The 23,292-nt window shown below is 40.4% G+C and overlaps 1 protein-coding gene across 1 annotated transcript in view; it reads left to right on the top strand.

Annotated features, from left to right (window-relative positions):
- Window positions 1-12,774, top strand: part of LOC135466375 (E3 ubiquitin-protein ligase MARCHF5-like) — a 43,913-nt gene extending 31,139 nt beyond the window's left edge. The window contains exons 6-7 of the mRNA XM_064743817.1: window positions 11,553-11,716; window positions 12,628-12,774. Of these exons, the coding sequence (XP_064599887.1) occupies window positions 11,553-11,716; window positions 12,628-12,774 (311 nt within the window). The remainder of the gene's footprint in view (window positions 1-11,552; window positions 11,717-12,627) is intronic.
- The last annotated feature ends 10,518 nt before the right edge of the window (window positions 12,775-23,292 follow it).

Genomic DNA, 23,292 nt, shown 5'->3' with positions numbered 1-23,292 from the left:
GTTTGCATGAGAGGCTGAGAGTAAATTGGAGGAATTGGTGTACTTATGGTGTACAGTTGACAGCTGACAGTTGACAGATCTGTTCTGGGTAGTGTAGGCAGAAGTTTACATCTGTTAATAACTTCAGGATTCTGATATTACTGGACCAGATTCACATGGACAGCAGGGATCATTGTAGATGTATCAGCTGTTTAGGGTACAATATGCTGTGCCATTGTGATCAAAGAGGGATCTGACACATGGTTGTATTTTACTGGAGGCCTATGGCCTTTTTGGTGTGGAGTTGGTCTAGAAAGTGGTGCAAGGCTGGTCAAAGAGGTGAATCAAGTCAAGCGACCTGGCTGAAGCATATCTGAGCCTGGTTAATATGACTTGTTTACATGAAAAAGTACTCTATCCATCAGTTGTGGCCATGTGGAAGTTTCTGCCATTATCCTGCCACCTTGCCTACAGGCACACTGCCAATGGCAGGCGAGGCAGGGATGTCACCACAAGCGATCATATCCACCAGGCATTGTGCATTGTAGAAGATTTTTTTATTTTGCTCCATCAGTTATTGTGACTTTTTGCCAATCAGAGGTAGAAATCTGATAGGTGCAGGCCATTATGGCAGAATCCAGGTACTGCTAGGTGCAGTTAAAGTGCTCTTCATTGTTCTTTAATTACTGTGTAATGCTCTACACAGACTGAGCCTGTCTCTGAAAACCTCCGATTTGTTTGCTCCTGTTCAATCTATCATGCTCCACATTTCTCTCCCTCCCCCCCCCCCCTCTCCGTTCCTGCTCACCCCTCCTGACCATGATGCCCCTCCAATGTCGCCTTTCCCTTCATTAGCTCTGTGGTTACCATAGAGTGCCTAATTGCTGTGCCATTTGGAGGCGCTGCTAATCATGAGCATTTATGTAGCCCAAAGCATCAATACATTTGGTGATGTATGCAGTGGGCTGGCCACAGGAAAACTGATTAACATCGTGTGATAATACACAACAGTTGTGCCAATTCAACCTTGTATAGATCAGGTCCTGTGTGCATCACTTTTGGGGGAGCATGGGGGAATGGTCCACTGATAGCAATAGAAAAAATATCAGTATCATGATAATTAATGATGTTGAGACCTGCTTGCATTAACTTGCAGCCACTGAGGCTTGCTTTCAGACAGCCAAGTAGAAGCAACCTAACATATGTGACAACTACAATGAATGATGGCTGAGTACTATTTTTGGTCTAATGTGACCAAATAAATAATTCTGAAATATTTTACCTGTCTAATGTCAGCCAGGTTTTCAATGTTTGATAGAAAAATTTTGTTTTTACATGTATATATGTTGGCTACATGTAGTGTTCACTTTCAAACCTGGATTCGCATTATGTGATTAAAGTACAGCATGCCTGTTAAATGTTGCTAGTACCTGACTAACCCTGACTAAAGTACAGCATGCCTGTTAAATGTTGCTAGTACCTGACTAAAGTACAGCATGCCTGTTAAATGTTGCTAGTACCTGACTAACCCCTGACTAAAGTATAACATGCCTGTTAGATGTTGCTAGTACCTGACTAACCCCTGGTTTAAGGCAGCAGACAAACCAGAGTGAAATATGGAATGTTTTTGGCTATTATGTCGCTGTATACTGTATACATGTAAGTAATAGTTGTGCATTGTTTTACATGTACCATGTGTATGTGTAGCCAAATACGTTGTACAGGTCTCCATTGGGAAGACCAGGATGGCAATAAGTGATAATGCCAATTTGAAATTGCCAATTGAAAATGTATGAAGAAACCCAACTCACAGGGGAGGTAACCGAGTTTGTAATTGGTGTGAGGCACGTGATTGGACTGTCAAATGTGCTGGTGATAGATTCATCCATTAGACATGGATTGGGTGCTCATGTAAAGGATGTGTGTTGTTGTCACACTGCAGCATTTTTATACGTGCTCGTTGTGGTGCATTATGGAGTAGTAGTGCATTTAACCAGTTGAAATGACTGTTCTACATTTACGATCCTAATTGCAATGTTTTTTACCATGAATTACTGCCACATGTTGGGGGAATTTCTTATCACTTTCCGTATGACCTTTGTGTTGTACACTCTGGGTACTCTATCTCAGTATTATCATAGGTCAGAAAAAATAATTAATGATTACATGTAATTTGACTGCCTGATTATAAGGATTTTACAGGAATCAAGTGGAGTTGCCAATTTGGCTGGAGAGCCTTATCTGTATTCACGAACTGTATTGGACATTCTGTGGGTGTTTTTTATCTTTGTACACGCAGATCAGATTGCAACCGTGTAGTTATCTGCACCAATATTACTGTATTTTAAGTACTGTAAGAAATATCCCCCCATCATATGATTTTATCAAAGCTATGCTGAGATTTAGAAAGGTCTTTTGTACATTTCATTAACCAGCTTGATCTCTGATTGACTGAATCACAATGAGTTATTTTCTTTGTATTAAAACATATGTGAAACAGCACTGAAATCACAGTTTGATTAAGATTGAATACAAATTGCATTTGTCATATTTTTGCCAAGTGGTAGTCTTTGGATCGAGCATTGCTAGTCCCATGTCCTATGTTAATATATACTGCTTGTGTGATATTGCCATGTTAACATGATTTGGTCATGGAGGCCAATATAGTGAGGGCATAGTGGACAAACCCTGTCATGAGATCAGGCTTTTTGTCAGATTCTAGGAGAACCAGCCCACATTGTCACAGCTGAAGCATCTCTCCCCTACCTCATGGAACACTAATGACCAACAGTTTTCAATCTTCTCAATAGGCGTTTTTTTTTCTCTAGTAGCAAGATACTAGGGAGATTGTATCCAAGGAAGTGTTTTCAAGTATTTAATGGCTTCTGAAGGAACTCTTTGACACAGTGGGATGATATATGAGTATTAGAGAGGGGATGTATTTCTGTACTGTAGGGGGTAAGTTAGCCACAGGCTGTTACAGCCAGTGTTGTAAGTCCTGGCTCCAGCCTAGTTTGCTGATAAATGAGTTGAAGGGTAAAGTCTCTGGCTAGCTTGACCAGGCCCCTCAGAATGTATGTGGCATTGTACCAGGCTCTGATAAGGCTAAATGGGTAATGGGGGTATTGCCTGCTGGCCTACAAAGCGTTAAATATAGATTTATAGGGCGGTTTTAGTGGAATCCAAATCAGATATTTGCTTGTTCAAACTGCATATATTATGTAAGGGTTAAGAATAATCTAGGTAAAGAAGAAAATCATAGCTGTGCTGTAGTCTAGAGCTAGTGTAAGGGTGGCATAAGTTAGTACATCAAATTATGTAACTGATCAGCTTCTACTTCTACTTTACTAGAAGTGATGTACTTAAGTTTTACTGATAGAAACTAATCAGACATTCACAGGGCCTTTTAAAATTGATGAATCCGTCAAAATCATGCAACATGTTTAATTTGGATAAAGGCTAAGCTTCAGCTAAAATATAGTATTAAGTTTTTGTTCTGCAAAAAATATGTACTCAAATCGTGCATGTACATGTATATTTATGTGACATATATATTTTATATCTGATACTACGGAACGGATGCAGCGCATTTATAAAATAACTGTTTCTATGAACAAAACTAGCAAAAACATGTACAAATGTTCAGTGAAGAATTTACATTTTTGTTTTCAAGTTGGTGTTATATGGTTATGGTACAGTCTGGTGATTCTTTGTGTATTACCTTTCATACCTTGGTTTTAAGGTATTTATTTCAGTTGTTTACACAGGAAGCCATAGGCTTATATTCTGTAATAATCGTAATATTATGTACATTGTAAGTTTTGTAAAGAGGCAAAATTGCATTTTGTTATTTTTATGAAAATTGACAGGAATTGTTTACAAGATCATGCACAAACATTGTATTTATATATACATACAGAATACCGATCTGTGTATACATGTGCACAAATCATAAACTCATACGCATATATGAACATTTATAAATAAACCCGTACATACACGCACATGCACGTTTGGACGTGCCTCCGTGTATATACTCACAAATAAGCACATATACATATAAAAGCATGTATATATGTGCACGTGCGCAGCCACGTGTATGCACGAACGTATATACACAGCCGTAGCTTGGTGGCCGTCTTGACGTGCTACAAGGTCTAATCAAGAGCTTTTACAATGTAACTGTATATAACAAAGTAGCTATCCCATAAGTATAGGTATAATATAATATGTATTATGTAATATATACACACATATATATATATATATATATTATGTACAAATAGAAGAAACAGGGTGAAAAATTTAAACATTAGAGCCTTTTGGTATTGCTAATGTAGAAGCAGACTTCTAAACAAATCATTATATTCAGTTCAGTTGATAGAAGACTACAGCCATAAAGGAGAGTGGTAGCAGAAATGTTGTCCAAATAACCAGATTGTCTGATATTTCTAAGCATGTTCTCCCTCTGGACAACATATCTGCTACACTCTAAAAAGAAATGAGCTGCCATTTCTAGCGGCTTGCCACAGATACATTTAGGAGAGTGAGTAATAAAATTTTTATACAAATCGGCATTTAGCGAGCTACATCCATTTCTTAATCTACACAAGATAATATTTAAACATCGGCTTCCAGTATAATAGCATGGTGTTGGAATTGACCGATCTAATATCTTTTCTAGAGCTATTTTGAATTCTTGATAATTCTTAATTCTTCTAATCGAATATGGCAAGCTGTTCCAGTCATGCACAGTTTGTGGAAAAAAAAGATTTACTAAAGGTGGCTTTTCTACATCGAAAAGTTGTTAATTGGCCCATTGATCTAATTTGGTACAGATTACGCTGGTGTGTTGGTAGCGGAAGCTTGTTTTCAAATACATTGCTAGATGCTTCCTGGAGAACACCGGGCGATGCATGTAGCATCTCTTATGCAGCTGTATAAATCCCAAATCTTCGTAGAGCAGGCTAGAGACAACACTTTTGGTTAAACCAATAGATGCGTAGTGTGTCCTTTTGCATGTTTTCTATGGTACTTATTTAACCTTCAGTAATATTGTCCCAAACTATATCTGCATATTCAAATGATGGTCTTATAAAACTTTTCTACATAATTTCTTGACACTTTCGATTCAGACGATATTTAAGCGCTCCTAACATGGATAGTTTTTTATTTGCAGCTTCTATGAGTTTGCCTATGTGATAGGTCCAGTTTCCATTATTACTAAAAACTAGTCCTAAATGTTTATGTGATGTAGAATGGGTTATACTTTCACCTGAAAAATTAAATATTAACTGTGACGGTTGTCTGCATCTTGAAACAGTAAGCGATACGGTCCTTTTCACATTGAGCTCAACATGCCAAGTTTTGGCCCAAACAACAATTTTTTCTAGGTCATCATTTATAGAGCTATTGATGTATTCTGATGTCAGTTCGTCGGATATAACGTAAAGACAAGTGTCGTCAGCAAATAACTTAATACTATTAATAATTTCATGCGGAAGGTCATTAATAAAAACAGGAAACAGTAAAGGCCTAGTACAGAGCCCTGTGGGACTCCAGCTCCCAATGCTCTGAGATCTGACCGTAAACCGTTCAGTACAACACTTTGTTGTCGATGTTGTAAATAGTCCACAAACCAGTTGAACATTCCACCTTTTGTTCCAAGTGACTTCAGCTTAGCTAAGATGCCTTTGTGCCAGACTTGATCAAAAGCCTTGGAAATGTCAAAAAATGTGAAAAATACTTCTTTCCCATCGTCTAGAGCTATAACAATGTCAAAATAAAGGTCAGCGAGTTGTGCTGTTGTTGACTTTGATTGTAAGAAGCCACACTGATTTGGAGATATCTCAGGACGAAGATGGCTAAAAACTGCTCGAAACACAATGCGTTCAAATACCTTGCTAATGCAGCTAAGCAAAGAAATTGGTCTATAGTTTACGACTTTCGATGGATCTCCCGTTTTGAATATAGATGTAACGCTAGCAATTTTCCAGGAGGGAGGATATTTTCCTGTAGTTAACGACAGGTTAAAAAGGGTCGTCAAGATTGGAGAAATTTCCAGCCTGGCTTCAGAAAACATTTTGGGGCTGATCCCGTCTGGTCCAGTAGCCTTGTTTGTATCAGTTGACTTCAGCACCTCAAGTACATAACGGAGTTCAACGGTAATACCTACTAATTCGTTACTGATCTCAGATGCAATTTTGGGGGGTTCCACATCTGAGTCATACAGAGAGCATACACTAGAAAAGAAGTCATTCAGTAAGTTTGCCTTATTCACATGATCATATTCACAGGTGTTATTTTCTGTGACCAGAGGAGGGATTGGACTAACATTCGTGTGGCTATTTTTTAGGTGAGATTAGGTGAGTTTCCACCAGAACTTACTCCCAACATTTCCAGATTCTTTTTTCTCAGTTACTTTTTCTTCATGGAGTTGTTTTGCTTTCTTACTCTGAGAATTTACCTGGTTCTTTTGTGTTTTGAAAGCATTCCCATTGATTTCAGACAGAAATTGACATGATTTTTTGTAGAGTCTGTTTCTGAGTTATATTTCTGTCTTAATCGCTGTGGGTATCCATGGTTATCCATTTCATTCTTTACATTGTTTCCTCTAAATAAGCCTGTAGTGACCTTGTTAAATTTTAAGAGCCAGGGCAGTCATTTGGGGTATTGCCCTCTCATATGTGTTAATTGACTTTATGGACCACTGCACTGCTGTTTACTAGCCAAAACCCCACCCTTTGTTCTGGCAGAAGCCTGCATGTATTCCCTGTCACACTGATCAGTGCAGCTGTCCTTGAATTAGGGTCACTCAGACTGGACACTGTCCACTGACCTTTGTGTACTGGTCAGTGTGGATTTGAGCCCCCCAGGCCATCTGTTCAGGTCATTAGGATAGAATACTAAACTAGTTAGCTAGACCATATTTTAAATATGAATAATGTACTGGCCAGACTTTGGCTGATTGACCAGTGAGAATGACCATGGATGGCTGGAGCAGTCATCTGGACTGTGGTTTTCAGCTGAGGTCTTCATCTCCATTTGTTGTCATGAAGCATTTCTGGACAAAAAAGTGTTTGGTTTCAGTATCAATAATGCCAGCTGTTAATATCTCATTCATTTTGGGGTGTTTGAAGGACTTAGCTAATGGTGTGTGCTAGGGTACTTAGGCTGATGATGTTGTCTTTTTGTTTACAGTGTCACTTTTCATAGAGGAGAGACTTGTTTTTGTTGTCACAATAATTAGTCCATCTCCAATAGCAATCTTCTAAATGCTCACTCATATTGAGGACTGTAACCCAGAGATGTCACTGGGCTCGTGTTTCGTCATGAAATTGATCATGGAAGTCAGAAGTGAAGCGAATGAACTCTTGCGCCTTAAGACAATGTCTGTAATCATACATACACGTAGATCATGTTGTACCACACTTCAGGCAGATACATCCTGTGATGGTACATACACGTAGATCACGTTGTACCACACTTCAAACATGTACATCCTGTAATCATACATACGCGTAGATCATGTTGTACCACACTTCAGACAGATACATCCTGTAATCATACATACACGTAGATCATGTTGTACCACACTTCAAACATGTACGTCCTGTAATCATACATACGCGTATATCACGTTGTACCACACTTCAAACATGTACATCCTGTAATCATACATACGCGTAGATCATGTTGTACCACACTTCAGACAGATACATCCTGTAATCATACATACACGTAGATCATGTTGTACCACACTTCAAACATGTACATCCTGTAATCATACATACGCGTATATCACGTTGTACCACACTTCAGACAGATACATCCTGTAATCATACATACACGTAGATCATGTTGTACCACACTTCAGACAGATACATCCTGTAATCATACATACACGTAGATCATGTTGTACCACACTTCAGACAGATACATGTACATGCACATGTATGCATTTGCTACAATTAAAGAATTTGTACCACAGAAATATACATTTGCCTAAGGTAGAACAATTTTTGGGGGTAGATGCAGGAGTACATGATTAAATTTCTGAAGTCAGACAACACTTTGGGCACAGTGTTAAGGTGGAAGAGTTTGTTCAACACTTATCTGGGCAGATACTAGAGTATTCATTGGCTAAAGTGGAACAGTTCATTCCATACTTGGACCAGACATATACAGTTACACTGGTACAAATTCTGTGGATACAGTACAGAAATGTATTGAAATTGAAACATTATATCTATATAAAAATTCATCATATATGGGCATAGGCCATGTCATTGGGTATTTCACTTCTGGATTTTTTTCTTCGATGTTTGCTTGTAGCTCATTTTTTATACTCCTAACAAAATGCCCATGTGTATACACGGAGCAGCCAAATGTTTTGTCAGGCTTTTCCCATCAGTTTCAGCAGAGCGTATCTGGATGTAGGCATGTAATGATCCGATTGCTTAAGTCTTCTTCATTCTCACTGAAAGGAACAATCTCCAAATGACTGGTGGAAACCTTCTTTGGAAAAACGCATTGAATGGTTTTGCACAGGTAATAATGTTCAGCTGTAACCTCTCTCTGTCAAATGAATGCGGAAACTAAGATGAAACTCTCTATGACCACAATAACCTCTTGAATAATGTCATAAAAAATATTGTCAGCAGTGCTTTAATAGTGCTGAGACTTTTGGAGTAAAGGAGCTGAGACCTTTGGAGTACCCTCCTTTATATGAACTGGAAACTAATCCACTTCATTGCAAGCAGCTTTTTGGAGCTTTATTTAATAATAAGGGTCACATTTTCTACATTTATTTAACCCTAAAAGTTTATGTCTTCAGTTAGGTGCACATTCTTTGTTTTGACTGTACCCAATTGTGTCCTTGCCGGGGGACATTTGATATGTATGTTTTCTGTCTGTGAAACTCAGTCAGTCCATCTCACTGTTACATCTGACTCCAGTATCATATATCCCACATTAGTTTATCAACATGAGGCATGGCAACAGCACTAGGATGTATTGATCCACAGCTCAATTGCACGTAATTTAAGATACTGTTATATTACATTTAGCTTTCAAAATAACCTTGGACTTAGTTTATGTAATCTTTCAGAAGAGAGACTGAACAAAAGTTGTACAACTTTCCATGCTTCGCAGTATCCAAAAGGAATAAAAAAAATTCACAACTTCCTTGAAGATCAACCTTGGTAAATGTACTGCAAGTTCATTAACAAAGAAAACAGAGTTAATATGCTAAATTAATTATTTAGCACCTTACTTCAGCAGTGGTAGTCCCAAGCTACTACATAATTACGTATGTATGCATACGTGTGCCTGCTGCCATTTCACTATTCTCTGTTTTGCCTGTGGCCATTTAGCAGGAAAATTTGTACTTGCTTTTTGACCCAATGAATATAGGTGAAATCACATATATGTATAATAACTGCATACACATGTAATATCTCCTGTGTGCTGAGTACTGTATGACTGTGTGATGTGGGTGGCTGTAACAAGTCAGCTGTAACTGTATGCACATGTAATATCCCTTGTGTGCTGAGTACTGTATGACTGTGGGATGTGGGTGGCTGTAACTAGTCAGCTGTAACTGTATGCACATGTAATATCCCTTGTGTGCTGAGTACTGTATGACTGTGGGATGTGGGTGGCTGTAACTAGTCAGCTGTAGCTGTATGCATATGTAATATCCCTTGTGTGCTGAGTACTGTATGACTGTGTGATGTGGGTGGCTGTAACTAGTCAGCTGTAACTGTATGCATATGTAATATCCCTTGTGTGCTGAGTACTGTATGACTGTGTGATGTGGGTGGCTGTAACTAGTCAGCTGTAGCTGTATGCATATGTAATATCCCCTGTGTGCTGAGTACTGTATGACTGTGTGATGTGGGTGGCTGTAACTAGTCAGCTGTAACTGTATGCATATGTAATATCTCTTGTGTGCTGAGTACTGTATGACTGTGTGATGTGGGTGGCTGTAACTAGTGTGGTGTAACTGTATGCACATGTAATATCCCCTGTGTGCTGAGTACTGTATGACTGTGTGATGTGGGTGGCTGTAACTAGTCTGCTGTAACTGTATGCATATGTAATATCCCCTGTGTGCTGAGTACTGTATGACTGTGTGATGTGGGTGGCTGTAACTAGTGTGGTGTAACTGTATACACATGTAATATCCCCTGTGTGCTGAGTACTGTATGACTGTGTGATGTGAGTGGCTGTAACTAGTGTGCTGTAACTGTATGCACATGTAATATCCCCTGTGTGCTGAGTACTGTATGACTGTGTGTTGTGAGTGGCTGTAACTAGTCTGCTGTAACTGTATGCACATGTAATATCCCTTGTGTGCTGAGTACTGTATGGCTGTGGGATGTGAGTGGCTGTAACTAGTCTGCTGTAGCTGTATGCACATGTAATATCCCCTGTGTGGTGAGTACTGTATGACTGTGTGATGTGGGTGGCTGTAACTAGTGTGGTGTAACTGTATGCATATGTAATATCCCCTGTGTGCTGAGTACTGTATGACTGTGTGATGTGGGTGGCTGTAACTAGTCTGCTGTAAATGTATGCACATGTAATATCCCTTGTGTGCTGAGTACTGTATGACTGTGGGATGTGGGTGGCTGTAACTAGTCAGCTGTAACTGTATGCACATGTAATATTCCCCGTGTGCTGAGTACTGTATGACTGTATGATGTGGGTGGCTGTAACTAGTCTGTTTTAACTGTATGCACATTAAATGTCAATCATGCCTCTTTGCTGGAATTATAGTACAAGTGTTGCCACTTCTTTTCTAGAGCAATCGTTCTCTGAAATTTCAGTAGAATAACAGCACATGTGGTACCTGGACTGTTTTTCGGGGGAGGTTTTTTTGGGTCAGAATATGACCACCTATGCCATTTTTTGTAACTTGCATATTTTATTAATGAGTAATGTCAGGTTGAATGGCTTGAAATTTCCATCATAGTGTGAGCCTGTTACTGCCTGCTCCAGAATGGATTGAACTACATTGTGCATGTACATGTAAATCTACATCTATTTATTTATTTATTTGATTGGTCTTTTACGACGTACTCAAGAAGATTTGATTTATCAGAAAGAGCCTTATTCTGTTTTCATACAGAATAGTAATTATCTTTCTGTAGCTCATAGTTATTGCTATGCCTGATGATACTAAGATTTCCATAGAATAGGACTGGTTGTGTTTGCTGAATGAACAAGGGGAGACTACTTTGGAAGGTACATTTTTAACTTCCCTAATTCTTCAACCATTTCAACCACCTCTGCAGCCAATATTTTGAAATATTCTGAGGGAGCTATTGGATGTAGAAGTACAATTTGCCCAGTTCTATGAAACTTACATCTGTAATGACACAAACAAGTCATTTTCGGCATCATTTTCATAATAGGCATAAATTCCACTGAAAAAGTAATTTAGTAGTTAAAAAGGTTGAAGATTTTACAGTAGCTGTATTCCTGAACATGCCCTGCTGATTGAAGAGCATACTGCATTGTTTTTGTTGGCTGAGTGTTTGCATATAACAGGGTTTTTTTGTTTTCAGACTTATCCCGTAATGTCAGGACACCAGCAGAAGTCTCTAATGTCTCTGATCCTATGTCAGCCACCAGGGTGCTCTGTGGGGCGCTAATTCTGCCCACTATAGCTACCATTGTAGGAAAACTCATGTATGGCAATGTCCAGTCCAATTTCCAGAGAACACTACTGGTAAGTGTTGGTTGGGTTTGAACCTTAATACTACACACTACCTGAGGAAAGGCGATGCTTTACTGCAGACTCTCCAGTTCCTCCTGCCCATAAACCTCGCCACCATCAATGAAGTGAAAATTTTTGGAGTATAGTGTATTTTGTACTAATAATATAACTAAGTAAAATAAATTATACCCTCTGTGCCCATAGTACTCCGGCAAGTAAAATAAATTATACCCTCTGTGCCCTTATTACTCTGAAAAGTAAAATAAATTATACCCTCTGTGCCCTTATTACTCTGACAAGTAAAATAAATTATACCCTCTGTGCCCTTATTACTCTGAAAAGTAAAATAAATTATACCCTCTGTGCCCATAGTACTCTGACAAGTAAAATAAATTATACTCTCTGTGCCCATAGTACTCGGGCAAGTAAAATAAATTATACCCTCTGTGCCCTTATTACTCTGGCAAGAAAAAAATAAATTATTCCCTCTGCTCATATCACTCCAGCAAGTAAAATAAATTATAGGCTGTATGTGGGAAGGTGTGTCAGTAACCTGCGGATGGTTGTGGGGTTCCCCTGGGCTCTGCCCGGTTTCCTCCCACCATAATGCTGGCCACTGTCGTATAGGTGAAATATTCTTGAGTATGGCGTAAAACACCAATCAAATAAATAAATAAAATAGATTATAACCTCTGTGCCCATATTACTGTGGCATAAATCAGCATTTAATATGAAATATACTTCATGGCAACTAACTGCCAACTATATCAAATGCATTGTTTAGACTGTTTTTTTTTTTTAATTCTTGAGTATGGCATTAAACAAATAAATAAATAATCAAATTTGTGTCTGTGAACTTAGACGTTGAGTGCTTTGCTTCCCTTTAAGACATGTAATTATCGTTTGAATTTATTTCTCACCAGGGTGGAATTGCTTTTATAACCATAAAGGGTGTGCTGAAGGTGTATTATAAACAACAACAGTACTTACGACAGATAAACCGTGTTGTTTTGGATTTCCCAGAGGAGGAGGCTGGTGGTCAGCAGGCTCAGCCAAGTTCACACCAGTAATGAAAGACAACTCGGCATGGAGGGGAGACAACTTTGGCTGCCTTTCAGCTATAAAACCAAATCCCAGATATGTGTTATCTTCCTGTGGTCTTAAATTGTGAAATTGCTAATGTCGACCATGATTTGCCAGACCACAAATTTTTTGTATTCTTAATAAACCTTTTGAAAGGTAGTTGCATTGTTATGATTTTGTGATAAAGTCAGGTTGACAGAACATCAGGTGGTCTGAATTTCAGTTGAGCAAGTGAGTTATTTTTGAGAGTGCTTTTTGGGGGAATGTTAATAAGTGAGAAAATGTTCATAAATGAGAAAATGCACAGAAAAAAAAGGCTTGTAAGACTTTGTACTTTATAAGTGTGCATGTGTGATGAAATTATTGTAGATCAGCAGGATTAACCTAGCAGGGAAAAAAGAAGACTAGGTTGTTTCTTTGGGGTTTGTTTTAATACTTGTATTTAGTATATGTATTAATGCAGTATGATTTCAAGTGTTTGCAGGGTTATGGTCATGAAGCTCAAACTTGCCAGGGGTTTTAGTTGACCAGAGCAGTACAGTTAGAGGGTTGTGATGGCTGCATGCTGTGTACAGATATTCAGCCTATGCCCTTAGTCTTACGTCATCCTTCGTTCATAGTGTCTGTTAACTTTCACACTGGTATTGTGAATGTACATTTATTTATAAACAGATCTGTTAATTGGAGTTGGGGAGACGGTACTTCAGATTTCATTTTCCCCTTCAGTAGTAAGAGTTAAGAGATATATGGTGTTGATAAGGGTGAAGCAAAAAGTAGGACTTAAAATTCCAACTTTTATTATAACATACATGTAGTTACAGTATTTACCCAGAACATTTGCCCACTTAACAAATGAAGGTCATAAAATGTTAGTTTTGGTACTGAAACTTACACTTTCCAGTAGGACATCATCCTACCTTACAAACAACAAAAGGAATTCTCAGATTAAGGCAAACTTTTAATGTTAAGTCATCCTCAGTGTTGATGAGATGGAAGCAGGTGGGCAAATTTAAAACACCTGGCCTTCCTGTGACTTGTCAGGTGTTCATGCGTGACTCTTTAGGCCTTACTGTGCAGTCCCTGATAGGGCTGCACATATTGGCTATGTGACAAAGATTGGTCTTTCATACATGTGGGTTTTGTGTGACCCTGAGGAGACCTACATTCTGGGGGACATTCCACAGCCAGGTAAACTATTCACCCGGTGTGGTTAACCTGTGACTGAAATCATACCTTCCTCTAACACATGTCAGAGGCAGCCGGGTGTTCAGTAGGCCTACACAGATTCATACAGTAAACTGACAACCAGTCATGACCAAAGCACTTGCATGCCATGATACAAAGTTTGGCACTCTTTAGGGGTGTCAGAAGTAAATTGAGATATTTGACTAGGAATGTACTACTTTTGTCCAGAAATGCATTGTCGTCAGGTTCTTACTTCTGCCTACTGGTCTTGAATGATAAGGTTTGCTGTGTAAATTAAAATTTATGCTCCAGTTTAATAACTTTGTACCACATCATTATTTAAATGGTTGTGGTAATGGTATGGCTGTACCGTATTCAGATCTCACTGGCGCTAGTGAGAATCATCGTAGCTCATTCCACCACAGACTCTTATCTCTGCAATACTGAACACCAATGCCTATTCTGATAAAGCTTGAGGTAGTCACATGGTACTCAGCAATGATGCAGAAACTTGTTTGGTTTTTAGCAAAATACTTTGCTAAATTACCAAATTTGTAATTGCCATAGAAACAATGAAATTGGCTTTAGGATATAAAGCCTTTAAGTTAGGCATTACTATAGGTAACCTGGTAGTGTATGCGTTGGTTCTTCCACACAGCTGTGGTAAATGGTAAAGATTGTAATGGTAAAGATTGATGTGTACATTATGTATATAACTGTGAATATCACATGATATAAATCCATGGCAACAAGAGTAAATATGTTTAAAACAAGTACATGTAATGTTGTATGGAAAGTGTGCTATAATTCCTGAGAACTGTTGTATGTATACCTAGTCCACAGATGTACTGGTAAACATTCATACCTTTTTTCACTTTAGTTGTAAGGAGTGCTTCTGTAATTCTTCAACCTTTTCGCAAATTTGAAATATGTTTATTCAAGCAAATTCTGGGGGCATTATTCTGTGTAAACTGATAAAGTTAATCTTTCATATGTGAAAAGATTGAGGATTTAGGGTCGATCTAAAGCTGGCTTATAACTTCTGTGATGGCAGATATGATTGATGGCCATACGGCTGTAGAGTTCTGAAGTGTTTTACTGTCATGTATTCAAGTTTGCCAATGTAAGGAGCTACAGGTATAGTGTATAGACACACCCACCCACCGGATAAACATGTATTTGTAGTTGATAAATGGCTTATGCTAAAGACTTTGGTTTTCCTTTGATGATAACTTATTTCTTGGCTGAAGTTGCAAAAATGTCAGAATATGTTTGCAAAATCTTTGTAAGTAATCTTTATTGAATTTGAATTGTATGATAACTTGGTTATGATATTAGGAGAAAAACTAAAATTATGGCAAAATAAAATGATGAAATTTTGAGTCAAAGGGAAGTTTTAGTTTTTTGGAATTGCGATATGTGTTATATGAAATTTAGCAGTGAATTCACATGATTTTGTAATCAGATCTGCATAATGTGGATAATCTGAGCTTGTGAAGAACACCAGTAAAGCTGAGCAATGCATCAGTCAGCGTTGTACAGAAATTACCTCTTACATGGATTGTTTATTATTTACGTGAGTGCACATGTACGTGTGAAACCCCAAGCACTCACTCACAGCTACATGTGTATAACAGTTTGTTTTCCCTATTGTATGTACACTGTTGACCATAAAGTTGGAATAAATTAATTCGACGACTGAATTCGGAGTTATTCTAATTGTACGCGGTATTGAATGCTTGATTATGGCGTAGATATCAGCATAACACCAAATGTTGGTCTTTTCTACACATATCAGCCTATTGTAATCTTTAATGGATCGATTATAGGCTGTAGAACGGCGTAAAAACAAAAACTGGCATTTCAAGACGAAAGGATTGAAGGCTTTACTGCAATGTCTCCATATCACAAACATAAACGTATTTGTTCCCTTCGTATTATAAGTTACAGACAATACAGTTTGTAAGAGAAACAGTCATTAATATCTCGTATGACCACCCCTGACACGAATCAATGCATCAAGACGTCGTTGCATGCTGTCGACCAGATTGTTAATGAATTCAATGGGCAGAACGTTCCACTCATTGATCAGAGCCTGTGCCAGTTCTTGCAGATTTTCAGCAATATTGTCACGTGCGTTGATGGCTCGCCCTAACTTGTCCCAGGCATGTTCTATTGGGTTCATATCAGGGGAACACGATGGCCAAGGTAACTGCTCCACCCCTTGTGCCCGAAGAAATTCTCGTGTTGCAGCGGCCCTGTGTGGTGTAGCGTTGTCGTCTTGCAAACGAAAATTGTCTCCATAAACCCTTCGTGGGTATGGAAGGCAATGGTTTTCAAGGATATTAATGTTCACGACGGCGTTGATGTTTTCGTCGGGCACCACCAACGGCGTTTTTCCACCATAGTGAATACCGGCCCAAACCATTACTGAACCGCCGACCCCTTGATTGTTTTCCTGCACACAGTTATCTCGAAGGCTTTCTCCTCGCAAACGACAAACCCTTTGCCTTCCGTCCACAGGTTTCAGGAAGAAGTGACTCTCATCCGTGAAGAGCACATGTCGCCAATGCCCTAACTGCAATTGTCTGTGCTCCCTAGCCCAGCGAAGCGTTTGGACTCTATGTTGGGCGGTTAGGCGGGGACATTTGGTCATACGTTTTGCTCGATAACCATGCTGAAGTAATCTGCGATTCACCGTTGTTCGGGAAACATTGATTCCGTAATGCCTCCGCCACAAACGGCGAAGGTGGTTTGCAGACATTTTCCGGTTTGTGCGAGAGAGATTGAGCAGTCGGCGGTCATCCCGTCTCGTAGTCAGTCGTGGTCGTCCTGGAGTTTGACGTGGCCGCAAATGACCCACGTCTCGATGACGTCTGATGATTTTGCTGACTGTACTTTGCGATATGCCTACAAAATCGGCAACATCGGACTGTTTGTAGCCTTCTTGATGGAGGGCAATCACTCTCCGGCGTATTGGCATTGGAGTAGCACGAGGCATAGCCGGAATCCCCGCTACACTACTTTTTGTTCCATGCGAAACCGAGAACTCCGTTATGCGCGAGGTAATTTGACCTCTCTCTGAATGAAGATCACTGGAGAAGCACCAGGCACAGAGCTTTTTATCACTACCATCAGAGCCTCTTATGTAATTCTCATATTAGCATAGAATAAAACATTTTTGTACACGTAGTAGAGAGAGATTATGCATCAACTCATGTCGGCTTATATTATTTTTGAGGCGAAAAATAATATTAAACTTCTGGGATTGTGGCCAAAATATTTTATTCCAACTTTATGGTCAACAGTGTATTATACAGTTTTCACTGCTTGCTTGTAACAGTAAGAAGTTATATATTTCTATGTGGAACCTATGGGACAGATATTGTAGGCAACATTAGTGCTTTAGGTATTTGTAGGGGATTACCCCCACGTAAACTTTTGCAGACATCTGGGAATGGTTTCTAAAAATCTGTTCTTTAGTAAATTATTGTTTTATGCAGCCTATTTAGCAATGCTAAACCCCTGCAAGAATGAATGTACTAGCGTGATCAAGAATTCAGTAGCATTTAATAATTCAGGGCCGTATCTTTTGTATATCAGAGTAATGAGAGGTAAATGTGGGGTATTAATTGTAGTTTGTGATAACAGATATACAGTGAAATCTGTGTAATGATGCGCAAGGCCATGCTTTACTGGAGTAATGTCTTCATGTGAACCAGCAAATTTTTTGGGGGGTGGGGAAGGAGGAGGTTAAATAGTTTTGTTGAAGTTATATGGATTTAATAAAATGTAAATGTATATGTTTTATGTGATTGTCTTCGTTTCTTGCATTTTGATTTTGGTTAAGGTTTTTAAAGCAGTTTTTACCTCATGGCCAGTATTGGCCTAGGGGTAATATAATAGCGATCTCTTTCTGGCTGCCTGGCCGTCCCTCCATATTCTTGTGTCTGCACTCATGCTGTCTCCACCCTGATTTAATACATCCTGGCTGGTGTCTCCAGGCTGTCACCACTCAGCCTATACATACAGAGGCTGTCAGCGCCCAGATTGTCTACTCAGGTTGCTTCCACTCAGGCAGTCACTCAGGCTCTGCCGATGTTTTCTTTGCCCATGCTGTTATCACCCAGGTTGTCGCCACCAAGCTTGTCTCTACTCAGGCCGCCTCCACTCAGGCTGTCACCACCCAGATTGTCTCAGCCCAGGCTCTCTTTGCCCAGGCTGTTATCACCTAAAGATGTCTCCACCCAGTTTCTCTCTGCTCAGGTTGTCTACATCGAGGTTCTTTTCTGCTTAGGTTGTCACTACCCAGGTTGTCTGCTCAGGTTGTTTCCACCAATGTTGTGTCAGTTCAGGTTGTCCACTGAGGTTCTCTCTGTACAAGTTGTCTCCACTAAGGTTCTCTCTGCACAAGTTGTCTCCACCAAGGTTCTCTCTGCACAAATTGTCTCCACCGAGGTTCTCTCTGCACAAGTTGTCTTCAGGTTGACATGCTACCCAGGTTGTCCATTTAGGATGGCCCTGGCTTCAGGCATCTGCAGAAACAGGTTGTTATAGCCTGTAATTGGGAAATTATGTATCTTTGTATAGTTCTTAAATTATTCAGAAGTCGATATTGCTTGGAAGCTACGTGCAATATCAAATTTCAAGAAACCTGATAGGGGTATAAGTATGCTTGTTTTGTAGACACCAATGACAGCTGAGTTCAGTATCCCTCTTCAAAACATGTTGACTCATGGGCTTGCCTCCAATGATGATATAGTTTTAGTTCAATTGAATAAGGCAATTAAGTCGGCTGAACTTCATGTCTCTTTTCTTATGAATCCCACTTAACCTACATTCAACACAAAAACTGTAATGGCAAATGCCTCCCTTGTGCGTCTAACCAAGCCTTGGTTAGTCTCAAATCTGATTCCACAGAGCAAGTCTTGAACTGGGATTCTTCATTCTGGAAGTATATAATATAATGCTTGACCCAATACCTCAGCCCTCACTTTACATGTGCTCTTAGCATGTCAAAGCACTCACAAGCCTTCAATTCGTCAACGTCAACACCACCAATCTGTGGGCTTATCAACTTCAACACAATCAATGCTGGACTTCAACACCACCAATGCTAAAAGTCTATGAACTTCGACACCACCAATCTGTTAGCCTATCACCTGCTACACAACCAATGCTGCAAGCATATGAACTTTAACACCACCAATTTGTTAGCCTGTTAGCGTCAACACCACCAATCTACCAGCTTGTCGCCTTGGGAACCAATAGTGTACCAGACTATCTCAGATTCCACAATTAACTCAGCAGATCAACTTTAACAATGGTGATAAGCCAGTTTACAAACATTCAATCACATTAGTGAAAAGAATTGTTTCGATCGACCTAACTTTCTGTTACAATCGAATGCGTGGATTGATCACAAAGCTCACCCTATCCTCTGTAAAAGGTTTTATTCTTCGAGTTCCCGTATGTTCGAGTGTACATTCTTGAGAAATGATAAGTTTTTCCTATCTGGTCGAATGCATATATTCCCGTTAAATAATGGGAGTTCGTCATATTCTCTGTATCTCCCACTCTTTATGAGCCCTCTGACAGAGTGCATGGATTTTGGGGGAATTTCAGGGTTTGCCACATCGTCTGCAGGGCCCAATATCTAGTCACACCTCAGTCTGACTGCATATTCTGAAGGAATAACAGGGTTTGCCAAATCGTCTGTAGGGCTCACTCTCTTGTCACACCTCAGTCTGAGTGCATATTCTGAAGGAATAACAGGGTTTGCCAAATCGTCTGTAGGGCTCACTCTCTTGTCACACCTCAGTCTGAGTGCATATTCTGAAGGAATAACAGGGTTTGCCACATCGTCTATAGGGCCCAATATCTAGTCACACCTCAGTCTGACTGCATATTCTGAAGGAATAACAGGGTTTGCCAAATCGTCTGTAGGGCTCACTCTCTTGTCACACCTCAGTCTGAGTGCATATTCTGAAGGAATAACAGGGTTTGCCACATCGTCTGTAGGGCTCATTCTCTTGTCACACCTCAGTCTGAGTGCATATTCTGAAGGAATAACAGGGTTTGCCACATCGTCTGTAGGGCTCACTCTCTTGTCACACCTCAGTCTGAGTGCATATTCTGAAGGAATAACAGGGTTTGCTACATTGTCTGTAGGACTCACTCTCTTGTCACACCTCAGTCTGAGTGCATATTCTGAAGGAATAACGGGTTTGCTACATTGTCTATAGGGCTCATTCTCTTGTCACACCTCAGTCTGAGTGCATATTCTGAAGGAATAACAGGGTTTGCCAAATCGTCTGTAGGGCTCACTCTCTTGTCACACCTCAGTCTGAGTGCATATTCTGAAGGAATAACAGGGTTTGCCAAATCGTCTGTAGGGCTCACTCTCTTGTCACACCTCAGTCTGAGTGCATATTCTGAAGGAATAACAGGGTTTGCCACATCGTCTATAGGGCCCAATATCTAGTCACACCTCAGTCTGACTGAATATTCTGAAGGAATAACAGGGTTTGCCACATCGTCTGTAGGGCTCACTCTCTTGTCACACCTCAGTCTGAGTGCATATTCTGAAGGAATAACAGGGTTTGCCACATCGTCTGTAGGGCTCATTCTCTTGTCACACCTCAGTCTGAGTGCATATTCTGAAGGAATAACAGGGTTTGCCACATCGTCTATAGGGCCCAATATCTAGTCACGCCTCAGTCTGACTGCATATTCTGAAGGAATAACAGGGTTTGCCACATCGTCTGTAGGGCTCACTCTCTTGTCACACCTCAGTCTGAGTGCATATTCTGAAGGAATAACAGGGTTTGCCACATCGTCTGTAGGGCTCACTCTCTTGTCACACCTCAGTCTGAGTGCATATTCTGAAGGAATAACAGGGTTTGCCACATCGTCTGTAGGGCTCATTCTCTTGTCACACCTCAGTCTGAGTGCATGTTCTGAAGGAATAACAGGGTTTGCTACATCGTCTGTAGGGCTCACTCTCTTGTCACACCTCAGTCTGAGTGCATATTCTGAAGGAATAACAGGGTTTGCCAAATCGTCTGTAGGGCTCATTCTCTTGTCACACCTCAGTCTGAGTGCATGTTCTGAAGGAATAACGGGTTTGCTACATTGTCTATAGGGCTCATTCTCTTGTCACACCTCAGTCTGAGTGCATATTCTGAAGGAATAACAGGGTTTGATACATCGTCTGTAGGGCTCACTCTCTTGTCACACCTCAGTCTGAGTGCATATTCTGAAGGAATAACAGGGTTTGCCAAATCGTCTGTAGGGCTCACTCTCTTGTCACACCTCAGTCTGAGTGCATATTCTGAAGGAATAACAGGGTTTGCCAAATCGTCTGTAGGGCTCACTCTCTTGTCACACCTCAGTCTGAGTGCATATTCTGAAGGAATAACAGGGTTTGCCACATCGTCTATAGGGCCCAATATCTAGTCACACCTCAGTCTGACTGCATATTCTGAAGGAATAACAGGGTTTGCCACATCGTCTGTAGGGCTCACTCTCTTGTCACACCTCAGTCTGAGTGCATATTCTGAAGGAATAACAGGGTTTGCCACATCGTCTGTAGGGCTCATTCTCTTGTCACACCTCAGTCTGAGTGCATATTCTGAAGGAATAACAGGGTTTGCCACATCGTCTGTAGGGCTCACTCTCTTGTCACACCTCAGTCTGAGTGCATATTCTGAAGGAATAACAGGGTTTGCTACATTGTCTGTAGGGCTCACTCTCTTGTCACACCTCAGTCTGAGTGCATATTCTGAAGGAATAACAGGGTTTGCCAAATCGTCTGTAGGGCTCACTCTCTTGTCACACCTCAGTCTGAGTGCATATTCTGAAGGAATAACGGGTTTGCTACATTGTCTATAGGGCTCATTCTCTTGTCACACCTCAGTCTGAGTGCATATTCTGAAGGAATAACAGGGTTTAATACATCGTCTGTAGGGCTCACTCTCTTGTCACACCTCAGTCTGACTGCATATTCTGAAGGAATAACAGGGTTTGCCAAATCGTCTGTAGGGCTCACTCTCTTGTCACACCTCAGTCTGAGTGCATATTCTGAAGGAATAACAGGGTTTGCCAAATCGTCTGTAGGGCTCACTCTCTTGTCACACCTCAGTCTGAGTGCATATTCCGAAGGAATAACAGGGTTTGCCACATCGTCTATAGGGCCCAATATCTAGTCACACCTCAGTCTGACTGCATATTCTGAAGGAATAACAGGGTTTGCCACATCGTCTGTAGGGCTCACTCTCTTGTCACACCTCAGTCTGAGTGCATATTCTGAAGGAATAACAGGGTTTGCCACATCGTCTGTAGGGCTCATTCTCTTGTCACACCTCAGTCTGAGTGCATATTCTGAAGGAATAACAGGGTTTGCCAAATCGTCTGTAGGGCTCACTCTCTTGTCACACCTCAGTCTGAGTGCATATTCTGAAGGAATAACAGGGTTTGCCACATCGTCTATAGGGCCCAATATCTAGTCACACCTCAGTCTGACTGCATATTCTGAAGGAATAACAGGGTTTGCCACATCGTCTGTAGGGCTCACTCTCTTGTCACACCTCAGTCTGAGTGCATATTCTGAAGGAATAACAGGGTTTGCCACATCGTCTGTAGGGCTCATTCTCTTGTCACACCTCAGTCTGAGTGCATATTCTGAAGGAATAACAGGGTTTGCCACATCGTCTGTAGGGCTCACTCTCTTGTCACACCTCAGTCTGAGTGCATATTCTGAAGGAATAACAGGGTTTGCTACATTGTCTGTAGGGCTCACTCTCTTGTCACACCTCAGTCTGAGTGCATATTCTGAAGGAATAACAGGGTTTGCCAAATCGTCTGTAGGGCTCATTCTCTTGTCACACCTCAGTCTGAGTGCATATTCTGAAGGAATAATGGGTTCGCTACATTGTCTATAGGGCTCATTCTCTTGTCACACCTCAGTCTGAGTGCATATTCTGAAGGAATAACAGGGTTTGCCAAATCGTCTGTAGGGCTCACTCTCTTGTCACACCTCAGTCTGAGTGCATATTCTGAAGGAATAACAGGGTTTGCCAAATCGTCTGTAGGGCTCACTCTCTTGTCACACCTCAGTCTGAGTGCATATTCTGAAGGAATAACAGGGTTTGCTACATTGTCTATAGGGCTCATTCTCTTGTCACACCTCAGTCTGAGTGCATATTCTGAAGGAATAACAGGGTTTGCCAAATCGTCTGTAGGGCTCACTCTCTTGTCACACCTCAGTCTGAGTGCATATTCTGAAGGAATAACGGGTTTGCTACATTGTCTATAGGGCT

Source organism: Liolophura sinensis, chromosome 6 (genome assembly GCF_032854445.1).
Source record: "Liolophura sinensis isolate JHLJ2023 chromosome 6, CUHK_Ljap_v2, whole genome shotgun sequence".
Classification (NCBI taxonomy): domain Eukaryota; kingdom Metazoa; phylum Mollusca; class Polyplacophora; order Chitonida; family Chitonidae; genus Liolophura; species Liolophura sinensis.
The sequence above is the reverse complement of the archived record's forward strand: the minus strand, read 5'-3'. Positions and strand labels throughout refer to the sequence as shown.